The sequence below is a fragment of the Callospermophilus lateralis genome, chromosome 19 (assembly GCF_048772815.1).
Source record: "Callospermophilus lateralis isolate mCalLat2 chromosome 19, mCalLat2.hap1, whole genome shotgun sequence".
Classification (NCBI taxonomy): Eukaryota; Metazoa; Chordata; class Mammalia; order Rodentia; family Sciuridae; genus Callospermophilus; species Callospermophilus lateralis.
In genome coordinates, this window is record NC_135323.1 from 11,563,867 (window position 1) to 11,576,133 (window position 12,267).

Consider the following 12,267-nt stretch of genomic DNA (forward strand, 5'->3'; position numbering starts at 1 on the left):
AACCCAGGTCACTCTGACCCCAGGTCTGTCCCTGGCATTCTTTTCTGGTTGGGCGGAAACAATAAGTGATTTATTGATTGATTTCGGTGTTGGGATGGAGCCCAGGGTCTCTCCAACGCTAGGTGAGAGCTCTACCACAGAGCCACACTCCCAGCCCAACGCTGTGTTTTCTTCTTGTATCGGGGATCGAACCCAAGATCCTTAACCATTGGGGACCATATCCTGCACCCCTGTTTGGTATTTTATGTAGAGACAGGGGTCTCGCTGAGTTGCTTAGCGCCTTGCTAAGTTTCTGAGGCTGGCTTTGAACTCATGATCTTCCTGCCTCAGCCTCCTCAGCCGCTGGGATGACAGGCGTGTGCCTCGTAGGTCCTCTTTGTCTTGTTCATGGAGGGTTCAGGAATCCTGCGCTTTGCCTTCCTCTCTGCTTTTAGAGCCAGATCCGGACATGCATCCCTGGCCCCGGCCTTCCTTTGTCACGGCCCATGCCCATTTGAGCGTTCATTTCTGGATTCATTCACTCAGCTTCGTGAGGACCTAGCCCTGGGCACGTGGGGACCCGGCAGAGTTTGAGGGCCAAGGTCTCGGAGACCCCCTTGGAGTCTCTCTGTCTCTCACACCTGCGTGGGGTCTGTCCGCAAATCCTACTGGTTCTCCAAGCCGACTGAGAATCAGACACCTCCAGCCATCATGGCTACGGGCTGGTCCCCACCCATGCTCCTTGCTGGATCCTTGCTGCTGGTCCCCACCCACGCTCTTAGGATCCTTGCTGCGGTTCCTCAGCCCTGCTCCTTGCCACACCCTTGGGTGCCCACCCCAGTCCAGCGGCAGCTGCTGGTCCTGCACAAGTCACACCAGTCCCTGGCTCAGTGCTTCCCCTGGACACCCTCCCAGCCCTCTTCGAGGTGCCCAGCGATCAGCCTCACCTCCCGCCCCCTCCCTCCACTCCGCGCCCCTGATTCCAGCTCTCCCTCAGCGTGGGCTCTCCAGCCTGTCCTTGGTGTTAGCTGCAGCCTCTGCTTAGGCTGTCCTCCTGCACAGCCACGTGACCCTCACCTCATTGCCTATACACCACCTCCTCAGACAGGTCCTCCCTGTGCAAAGTACCTCCCCATCCCTGGCCCCCAGACCCCCTTCCCTCCTTTACGTTTCCTTCCTGCATTTCATTGTTCTAATTCAACATTCAGTATTCTATGTATTTTTCTTGTGAATATGTTAATCTGTTTCTCTTTCTCTCTAGAATTTCAGCTCCACGGTGTGGGGATTTTAGCATTTTTGTTCATTGAGGTGCCCGGAGCACCTAGGCCAAGGGTCAGCACACTTTCCCTGCCAAGAGCCGGAGAGTAAATCCTTTAGGTTTTGCAGACCACACAGTCTCTCTGTTGCAAGCACTCAACTCTGCCATTGTAGTGTGAAAGCAGCCATAAAAAAATACCTAAAAAGATGGGCATGTCTGTGTTCCAATAAAACTTTATTGATAAACATAGTAGTTCACTAACTCCTGCCTGGAACATTGCCTGACCCCCCAATTAATATTTGTTGGTTGAATTCTTGAAGGGAGATGTATCGGTCAGCTTTCCATCTCTGTGACAAAATACCAGAGAGAATCAACTTAAGAGAAAGAAAGGTTTATTTGGGCTCATGGTTTCAGAGGCTTCAGTCCATAGTCACTAGGCCCTGTTGCTTTGGGTCTTTGGTGAGGGCGTACATCCTGGTGGGAGAGGTCTGTTAACCCCACAGTGTCCAGGAAAGAGGAGAGGGGAGGGAAAGGAAGGGGCATAGGTCCCAATATTGCCTTCCAGGGCGGGCCCATCCCCATAGACCTCAATCCCTTCCACTGGGCCCCACTCGCTAAAGTCTCCACCACTTCCCAGTAGTGTCATCCCTGGGGACCAAGCCTTCAACACAGGGCCTTGGGGGGACATTCGGGATCCACATTATAGCAGGAGACAGGCCGATGACGCAATTTCAGACAGTGTTTGGTACAATCAAGAAAATAAAGCAGGGGACAAGACAGAGGGGATGGTGGCTGCTGTGCATGGGCTAACAAGGGACCCCCCCCTCTGGAGGTGGCATTGAGCTGAAGCAGGACTGGCCCCCTGAAGACTGGGAGCAGAGGGTCCCAGGCAGAGGCACCAGCAGAGGAGAAGATTTGGAGGTGGGGACAAGCTAGTCAGGAACAGAAAGCCACCCACAGGGCCGCCACACGCTCAGGAGATGAGGTTCAGGACCACCCTGCGCGAGGGGCAGAGGCCAGGTCACAGAGGGTCCGGGGGGATAATTTTGGTAACCATTCCATTTTGGTCCCTTTTATTATTATTTTAAAAATCATTTTAATTGTGGTAAAATATGCCTAACACAAATTTACCATTTTAACCACTTTTAAGCAGTAGGTCTGTGGTCCTGAGCACACTCACGGTGCTGGGTGGCCCCTGCCACCACCCATCCCCAGGACCTTCCCACCATCCCAGCGTTAGGTCGTCACTCCACACCGCCCCTCCTCCAGCCCCCCGAGATCCCAGCCTTGCTCCCAACAGTACGTCCAGCCGGGGAACCTCACATCAGGGGACTCAGGTAACATCTGTCCTTTGGTGCCGGGCTCATTTGGATCAGAGCTGGGTCCCCAGGGTTCATGCACATCGTCGTGGGCGTCGGAATCTCCTTCCTCTTCAGGTGGAGGAAGAGTCCACGATTTGCTTATCTGGTCACCCATCTGGGGACACTTGGGTGGCTTCCCCTTTTGACCGTTGTGACTAATGCTGATCTAAGCACGGGGCGGGGGTGCAGCCATCTGAGTCCTTTCACTGGCTCCGGGAGTATCCCCAGGAGAGGAAAGTGCTGAATCACTTCCAGTGGGGTTGTCCACGCAGGGCCCTGGGAGGCCACCAGGGCCTGGCTGCAAGGGGAGGATCCCTCGGGCTGCCCTGAGGGTCCCTGCTTACAGTGGGGAGGGGAGGGAGAGGAGGAGACCCTGCAGAAGCCCCTGCCCAGGGGTCAGGGTGGGAGATGGCATTAGCTGGAAGCCTCCAGTCTGGCCAGGGGAGGCCACATGGAGCAGACAGATAAACAAATGGTCCCGGGAACAGAAAGCACGGCAGGAGGCGGCGTAAGTGGAGCCGGGGTGGTAGGATTACAGGAAGAGGAAGACAAAGAAAAAGGATTTCTCCGGCATCATTTTGATGCTGTTTACCTGATTCTCAGTCAACCAGGATGTGGATGTGGAAGCTCAGAATTGTGATCCCAGGTGACTCTGTGGTCAGTGGCTGGGTTTGGCACCCCTGAGCCTCTTGGGCGAAGGTGTTGATTAGGACACAGGCACCCCAGAGCCGGGGAAGGGGATTCGGGAGGCGGTTTGGGAGGGTCGGGGTCTGACACTGCCGCTGAGTGTTGGTGGCTAAGAGGACAGCTGAGCTTTTTCTCTGCCGAATCCCAGTTGAGGGATTTGAGACAAGTGGCCAGCCCCCCGATCCTCTGGTTTCTGTGCATGGAAAATGGTAATTATTAGTTGGGTCGATCATCCACTTCCTCCTCCTCCCCCTTCCTTTCTTCGGGCAGTGCTGGGAATGGAACCCAGAGCCTCACGTGTGCCAGACAAGCACTGGGTCCCCAAGCCACCTCCCCAGCTCCTCTTCCTTCAGGGGAGGGCAGGACCTGTGTTTTGTTTACTACTGCGTCTATAGCGACGAACCCTGTACCCAACATTCGCAGGCCTGCGATACATATGTTCACCTTACTCATTTTTTTAAATAAAAAAAGTTAATCAAAGCCAGGTGTAGTGGCACACACGGGCTGAGGCAGCCGGATGGCAAATGTGAGACTCTGTCTCAAAATAAAATTCAAACAAAGGACTGGATGCGCTTGCCTAGAACGCAGGAGGCCCAGGGTTCCATTCCCAGCACCCCAGAAACACACACACAAGAAAATTCATCAAGATGTAACTTTTACAGAGCAAAGTACAACCTTAAGGGTCAGACTCAAAGCATTCTACTCATTTTTTTGTGACACTGGGGATTGAACCCAGAGCCTTATGTGTGTCTGGCAAGTGCTTTTCCACTGAGCTACACCCCATTTTTTTTTTTTTTTTTAATTTTGAGACAAGGTCTTAAGCTGGCCTCAAACTTTTGAATCTCCTGCCTCAGCCTCCCAAGTAGCTGGGATTCCAGGTGTGTGCCACTGCGCCTGGCTGTAGTCATGTTTGCTTTTTCTTTTTTTGTGATGCAGGGGATTGAATGGAGGGCCACTCTACTACTGAGCCACCTCCCCAGCTCTTTTTATCTTTTTGAGACAGGGCCTCGCTAAGTTGCTGAGGCTGGCCTTGAACTTGCGATCCTCCTGCCTCAGCCTCCTGAGTCACTAGGATTATAGATGTCAGCCACCTTCCCCAGCTCAATGCATTTAAAAACACTTAGGAGTAAATAAAAAAAAAATGTATATGTGTGTATAAAATATATTAGAAACCATGCGGGCTGGGTTGTGGCTCAGCGGTAGAGCGCTCGCCTGGCACATTGAGGCTCCGAGTTTGATCCTCAGCACCACATAAACATAAGTAAATAAAACAGAGGAATTGTGTCCATCTAAAATTAAAAAAAGGAAAAAAGAAAGTATGTAATTACTACCAGATCAAGTGATCGGCCAGCTCTATCTCCTTAGCAGCGTCTCTCGCACCCTTCCCCGGTCCACATCCCCAGTGACAACCATCACTCTGACTCGGGTCCACATGTTAGTTTTGCCTGTTCTCGAACATCATCTGAACGTTATGGTGAGAAATGTGCTTTCTCCCATCTGCCTGCTCTTGCTCCATATTAGGCTTTGGAGATTCACACACGCTCCTGCTGGAACATTTTTTTTTTTTTTTGTGGACATGTTTAGGTGGACATAAGCACTCTCCCGGAGAGGACGGAAACTGCTGTGTCACCCTGTAGTTGCACATTTAGCTTTGGTAGAAATTGCACAGATTTTATTGCAAAGGAGTTGACTTTGCGTGTCTGTGATGACTAATGGAGTCGAAGGGATTCCCATATTGCCCAATCGAAAAAAAAACCGTATTGAAAGAATGAATGAATACGGAGGATGAGAACGGAAATAAATCCAGCTTCGCCACTTGTCCTGCCTAAAATCCATTCCTAGCTCCCTATTGCCCCCCCAGGCTAGTGGCCAACAGGATCCTGCATGCTGTGGCCCCTCCCACCTGTCCCAGGCTGAACCCTTCCCTGTCCCTCTCTGGGGCTCCTGTCACGCCAGTGGTGCTTGGTTTCCTTCAAGAACCTTCTGTTTCCTGGCTCTTCCATGAGCTCCTTTGGTCTTGATCACGGAACACAATCCCAGACTCATTTCTTGTACTTAGCTCCAAAACCCTTTCCTCCTGGAAGTCTTCCTGATTGTCAGGGCTCCTTCAGGCTCGGTTAGGTTCACTTTTTCTCCCTAGCTCTTAACCACAGTTGTAAATACGATTTCTTTAGCCGATTATTTGACTGACATATCTGTTGCTTTATGCAATACTCCAAACATAACCAAGACACAACTCTTTAAGTTCTTTAAGAGTTTGAAAGCTTCCTAACCAAACACCAGGCATACAGGGCGGGATGGCACATGCCTGTAATTCCAGAGACTCTAGAGGCTAAGGCAGAGGTTAGAGGCCAGCCTCAGCAACTTTAGTGAGACCACATCTCAAAATGAAAGTAAATAAATAAAAATGAGAATAAATAAATAAACTCAGTGGTAAGGTGCCCCTGAGTGTCATCCCCAGCACCCAAACCAAAATAAGACACCAGGCATTTACTAGATGGTCAATAAATAGATGCTGACTGTATACACGTTGAAGTAACAGGACAGGGAGGATTGTCACCGGCAAGTCATTATTTCTTAGGAAACTCACTCTGAGGGGGACCTGGGTCAATACAAAACCCCACAGCAACGCCATCTCCTTTCTCCCTCCCCTCCCCAGATCCTTTAGGGGGTCCCAAGTACAAACATGGTTCCTGTTTCACTGGCTGCAGCTGTTATGTGTGTGTCCTAGAAACTGTGCAGGGGGCAGGGGAGGAGAAGGGCTTTGCTGGAATCACAGGACGCCCACCTCTCAGGCCCTACCCTCAGCTCCTCTGTCTTGGCTGCCTGGGGACTGGGGCAGTTCTGAGGGGACATGCAGAATGTGACCATGATCCATTTCCCCCTCCCTAACCAGACCCCCTCGGTTACAAGGTGCATTTCAGTCACTTCCCTGACAAACTACTCCGCCTCCCTGGGCCTCAGTCTGCTCATCTGCAAAACGGGGACACTCATAGGCCCTACCCCATGGGCTGTAGTGTGAGTGACAGTGACTTCAGGTGAATTGCTGAGCACAGGCCTTGGGCAGCTCCCTGTGAATATCTGCTAGTTATTATCACATCCTTAGGCCTCAGTTTTATTATCTCCGGGATGAAGATAAACAACCCTGTTATTTCCTGGGTGGAATTCAGAGTGCTGTAAGGCAGGTGTGCTTCACCCACAGGTGGGGGGCCACAGGTGCTGGCAATGGAGATCAGTGTCCTGGGGCCAACTTTCACTGCCTGCTGACTGGGTGACCTTGAGCAAGTCACTTCGCCCCCTCCCCCCTCCAGCCTCAGTTTCCCCACTAGGAAGGGGTAGGCGGACGGGAGTCTGCACTTCCTGCTGTCCGTCTTGCGGCCAGCTGGCCCGCTCGGCTCCTGCGGGCCGAGAACCAGGTGACCCTGGCAAAGCCACCGGGCACCTGGTTCTCTTCCTGCACCGAGGGGAAGTGGTAACGGCGAGGGTCGAATCAGGACGCGCCGGCGGCTCCGCTGGCCCCGGGCTCGCACACGTGACCCCCGGTTTCCATGACGGTCCTCGCGGCGCGCGGGGCGGGCGTGGCTGGCGCCGGGGTCCGGCCGCGCTGCCCACGCGCGCGCCGGGGGAGCGGGCGCCGGGGCGGGCGGGGCGCGCGGGCGAGGCGCACGGGGCGGGGCGCCGCTCGCATCCCGGTGACGCGGGCCAACCCGGCGGCGTTGCGACTCCGCTCACTCCTGCGCCGCCGCCCTCCGCCGCCACCGCCGCCGCCAGCCGGGCCCGTCCGCGCCCGCCCGGTGCCCGCGCCGCCGCCCGCATGGCGCTCCGCGGCTTCTGCAGCGCCGACGGCTCCGACCCGCTCTGGGTACGTGCTGGGCCGCCGCGCGCGGGAGGAGGACGAGGGGACGACCAGAAGGGGCCGGCGCGGCGGGCGGGGCCGGGCCCGGGACGCGCGGCCCGCGGTCCCCAGTCCCCAGCCCCGCGCCCGCCGCCCCGGGCCCCCCGCGGGGTGAACTCGGGCCGCCCGGCGCCAGGCACGGGCTCCGCGGGGAGCTGGGCGGCCGAGCAGGGGGGCCTCCCCGCGCGGGGCGCCCCGTGCAGTTACCTTCCAGGAAAGGGGACGTGGGGATGGATGCAGGGAGGCGGGCGGCTTACCTTGCCCTCCCACCTACCTCGTGGTCTGGGGTACCCCCTTTCGCCCCCAACCCCCCATTCCTTAAGGCGGGAGCTGGGGAAGGACACAGGCTGTAGAAAGGAACTTCCCACTGGTGGCGCCGGGGCTCCCCCACCCCACGTTGCCTTACTCCGTGTCACTCTCTGTAGTTACTTGTGTTTGTCCTGGTTTCCTTCCTTTCTGCCTAAGCTCAGGGCAAGTTTAGGGGAACAGAAGAAAGACCAGGGGAGAAGGAGGCTGATCTGGCATGTGCTGCTTCACCTGGGGCCAGGGTTGGGGTGCAGCCCAGGATGCCCAGGACCCGGGTCCCTGGGGTGAGCCTCCTCTCTGGGGATGCCCCGGGCCCTACCCCTACCTGGGGAGTGTTCTGAAATGTGAAGGGCTGGCCCTAGCTAGCTGGCTTCCCAGAGCCCACTTTCTTGGTTTAATCCCCAGCACTTGGGGCTTTAGGGTCACTGTAATGCGATTTGCCCCTTGGTTCCAGGAGAGCTCTTTTGTGACCTCCTTATTGGTAAACACAATAGGCAAATCTGGACGCAGTCTTTTGTTTTGTTTAGGAATCAGGAAAAACACCCTTGGCTCACAGGAGATGGTGATTAGCACCCACAAATGCCCTCTTGTCCTGTTTTGTAGTCTTTTCCTGAGGGTTGAACAGTTCCCCTCAAGGGCCCAGGGCAAGACTTTGTTCTTTGGGGGGGGGGGTGTCATTTTGGTTGAACAACCAAGTGCACTTGTGAGATGTCATTTTAAGCCACAGGAGTTGGAGATGTATCTGCTCCAGGGCTAGGCTGGAGGCTATTTGCTTTGGAGTCTCTTGAGCAGAGAGAAACACCTGTGGGTCCCTGTGACCCAGGTGTAATGGCAGCAAGATATTTGTGCAGGTCTCCACAGGGGACCTGGTTTCGCACTGAGTCCTAGAGTATTTCTTGTTTATTTTCTCCTGCGTTAAGGTGGGGGACATAGGTGCCTGTCAACCAGTTTCTATCAGGTTCCCGGCAGTGGATGGCTAATGTTGGCAGTATCCTGTGTCCTGTGATTATTTAACTAAGAAGCCCATCCAAGAAACCCCGTTGTTGTTTGGTTTGAGTTTTTTTTTTCCTTCCGAGGACTTTTTGCTACAGAAATCATCAGACGGTCGAATGTGCCTAGGGACAGTGGTGGTTGGCCCTCACCTCTGAGAGGCCTTTGCTCCTTCCTGCCTCTTGGCCTGGCGGACTCCCTCTGCCCCTCCTCCCTCTGGATCCTCCACCTGCTGGATGCCCCAGTTTCTGGAGGTGCCCTGGAACCAGAGTTGGCGAGTGGGCGGCTGGCCTCAGGAAGTGCCAGTCGCAGGAGTCCAGTGCAATCCAGAGCGGCTGGCTTGGGTCTCCCCAGGTGGCATGCTCCACGCTGGGAGATGCCCGTGTGACCCTGAGAAGCCACTGTGTCACTCCCTGCCTCCGTTCCCTCATCTGTAAAATGGGGCCCAGAGACGCCCCAACCTCCTAGGTTGCTGTGACCAGCAAAGGAGCGAGCAGCTGAGCCCGCGCCTGCGCAGATCACGGCGGTTCCCTTGGCCTCCAGGAAGGAGCTGATTCCTGTTCCTGTCCTTCCTGGGGACTCCCTGGGGGTGTGCTGGGGGCCCACTCATCAAGGAACCGGCCCATGTGGGACTGTCTCGGAGCCTGGGCCCGTGTCTGTCTCTGTGCCCCTGAAATGTCCAGACGAGGCCCCCCGAGGATGCGCTGGCTCACCCCCATGGGAAGAGAGGACTTGAGTTATCTACGGGAACAAATAGGGCTGAGTTTTTGGTACTTGGCTTGTTTTTCCCCTGGAGGGTGGCGGTGAGGTTTGTGGCCGGTGTGTGATGGTTGGATTAATATCCTAGGGTATCTCCTTGGCAAGGCCTTTTTTTTTGGTACTGGGGATTGAACCCAGGGTCCTTAACCACTCAGCCCCATCCCCAGCCCTTTTTTGTTTTTTATTTAGAGACAGGGTCTTGCTAAGTTGCTTAGGGCCTCGCTCCGTTGCTGGGGCTGACTTTGAACTTGCGATCTCCCTGCCTCGGCCTGCAGAGCCACTGGGATGACAGGCGTGTGACACCAGGCCTGGCCATTCTCAAGTCAGTTTTTAAAATCCATGCACTGGGGTGTTTCATGCTGAGGGTAGAAAAAAAATTGGAAAAATACAGAGGAACGGAGAGAAGCCCAGCCCCGGTGTAGCTTGGTGGCCTGGAGCTGACGCTCGTGCACCTTGCGTTCAAATCCTGGTTCTGTGGCTGAGGCCAGTTGTGTCCCCGACAGTGCCTGGTTGGTCCCCCCATGGGGGTTTGTGTGGCTCCCTGTGGCAGTTTGGGGTGTGGCCAACACGCCCTCAGCAAGCTGTCCCACTATGGCTGCTTGCTCTCTAGTTGGCGCTCCCTGGGTGGCAGTGGGAGCCACTCAGTGGAACTCTGGTGGACTTTGGCCACAGCACGGGCTGGGTCGCGGAGCGAGTTGGTCCTGGGGTGGAATCTGCTCTGGGAACCTCTGAGCGGGGTGGGGACATCCCAGCAGCTGCTCGAAGTTCCTCTTGGGGTGACGAGTGGCCTTGGCGTTGGTCTCATTCCGGCCTGAAAAGCTCCCCTTGGGGGTGTTCCCAGCCGCCTGGAAGGAGCCGGGGTCCCGTCCTGCAGGGACTCCGCAGGCTGGTGTCCACACTGTGTCTTCCCACCTCGTCCCTCTCCTTCCCCTGCGGGTCCTGCCACGCTCCCCTCCCTCCCTATGATTGCTGGAGCGGGAGGGGACCTCAGGACTGGTGTGGTCCTGCCCCTGCTCACCCCTCTGAGGCCCGGCCTGGGGAGTCCCAGCTGGGCAGGGCGCGTGCTGACCCGGGGCTCCAGAAGGAAGGCCCAGCAGCCCATTTGGCTGAGACCCTCAGAAGACCCTGAACTGGGCCACTCCTTGGCCGCAGTCTTTGGGGCGCCTCACCTTTGGGACATGCTGGTGGGTGACACTCCCCTTCCCACTCATGGACTTTTGGGATCTGGTCTCTCCACCTGGGTGACTCAGGGCTTCTCTGCCTCGCCAGGCGCCAGGCCCCAGAGCAGCTCAGCTCCCCGGCCCTCCCCATGTCCGCGACGGGGGCCGAGTCCGCCTAGACACTGGCCAGGAGCTGCGTGTCCTTGACTCCTCCGACTGGCCTCCCTTCCATATCTGACCCACCTGCAGATCCCGCTGCCTGTTGTTCAAAATGTATCCAAATCGGCCTTGTTCTCAGGCCTGCTGGGCCACCGCACCGTCCTGAGCCACCGAGGGCCGCTTGCTGGATTGTACACCCACCTCTGCTCTTCTCCCTCCCTCCACCTCTGCAGTCCAGTCTCAGCCTGGCGGCCAGAGAGATGCTGTCCATCTGCTGTTGAGAACTCTGCAGTGCTTCCTAGGTCCCTCAGGGTAGAGGGAGAGGACTCACTGGGCAGCCAGGCCTGCTCTGCCTCAGGGCCTTTGCATATGGCTTGGAATGCTCCCTGCCTTCCTGGTCTTGTTTGGAGGTTGCCTTGGGTAGCCTGTTTCCTCACCCCCCCCCACTTCCCTGCCTGCTCACTTCTCTGCCCCCCCACGTCATGGCTCTGTGGCCTTCTCATATCTGAAGTTTTTACTCAAGGTGCTTACTCTGTACACGTCCACCCAAGGGGCCACCTCACCCCCGGGGTTCACAGCGGTGATCCCAGCTCCTAGGTACTCAGCAAATGTTTGTTAATTGAATAAACGACCTAGCGCTCTAGAATGGCTTTGGAGCAGCCTCCGAGGTGTTGGGGTGCAGCAGTCCCACCTGTCTGAGTGGGTGCTCAGACTGAGCCCTGGGCTCCCACATTAGGCTCCTTCTACTTTGTCTTGCAAGGGTCCAAACAGGGTTGTGTCCAACTCTTTCCGGGTGTCTTGCACACAGTAGGCCCCATCAGCCCGTGAACTTGAGCAAGCATCTGGGCTCTGTTCCTTGCTGGGGGTGGACCTAGCCCCACCCACCCCCCCCACCCCCCCCCCGCTGGCTTGGCTTATTTTAATGGTATGAATTGTTGTGATTTCTGGTGTTTCCTTTTTGGAAGATTTCACAGGCCTGTGTGGACCTCTGGCTTCTCCTCGGGGTCAGGAGGCCGAGGGCCACCTCCTGCCCCTGGTGGCTTGCTCTGCGGGGCTGAGCGTCTGTCATCTTCTCTCATCATACTTTCTCACACCTGGTCGGCTTCCCCCACTGATGGCGCCTCCTGGCACCTGTTAGTATTTGAGTTGGCATCTCCTGTTTTGTAGCCCAGCCTGTTGGCGTCGGGACGGGGCCCATCTGGCTAGCTAGAGAGAAAAGAAAAAACTGTTTTATTTTTATTTTTTTGTGGTGCTGGGGATGGAACCCAGCGCCTGTCGGTGAGTCAGGTGCTCTACCTGGGCCACACCCCAGCCCCGATGGCCCTGCACTCTGGCCCCCTGGTGTCCCTGTGGGCCCTGGCTTGGGTGTTGGTGGTGGGGGTCAGGCCTGGCTTCCGCCATCAGGTCTTAAGAGTCAGCCAGACTCTGGCTCCTAGAACATTGTCCTGAACGTTGTTTGCAAAACTAAAGAAATGGGTTGGGACAGTAAGGACTGCAGAGCCTCCCCAGCCCGGCTCCCCCGAGGGCGGGAGGGCTGCTGTGCGGAGCCCAGGGCCAGAGCTGGCCGGTCCTCTGAGGACACAGCGTGTGGGGGTGAGGGAGGCAGGAGCCGGCTCCTCAACCTTGGCCCTGTTGGCGGCCTGGGAAGTTGTTCCCCGCTCTGGGAGTCGTCCTGTGCCCTGGGGGCTGGTTGGCAGCCACGCCCCACGTCTG

At 56.4% G+C, this 12,267-nt stretch overlaps 1 protein-coding gene across 2 annotated transcripts in view; it reads left to right on the forward strand.

The window, feature by feature from the left end:
- Window positions 1-7,041: 7,041 nt before the first annotated feature.
- Window positions 7,042-12,267, forward strand: part of Abcc1 (ATP binding cassette subfamily C member 1 (ABCC1 blood group)) — an 88,832-nt gene continuing 83,606 nt past the window's right edge. For both annotated transcript variants that reach the window (XR_013154593.1, XM_077106147.1), the window contains exon 1: window positions 7,042-7,147. Coding sequence is in view for 1 of the 2 variants with exons in the window: in XM_077106147.1 (XP_076962262.1) it covers window positions 7,100-7,147 (48 nt within the window). In the remaining variant the exon portion in view is untranslated. The remainder of the gene's footprint in view (window positions 7,148-12,267) is intronic.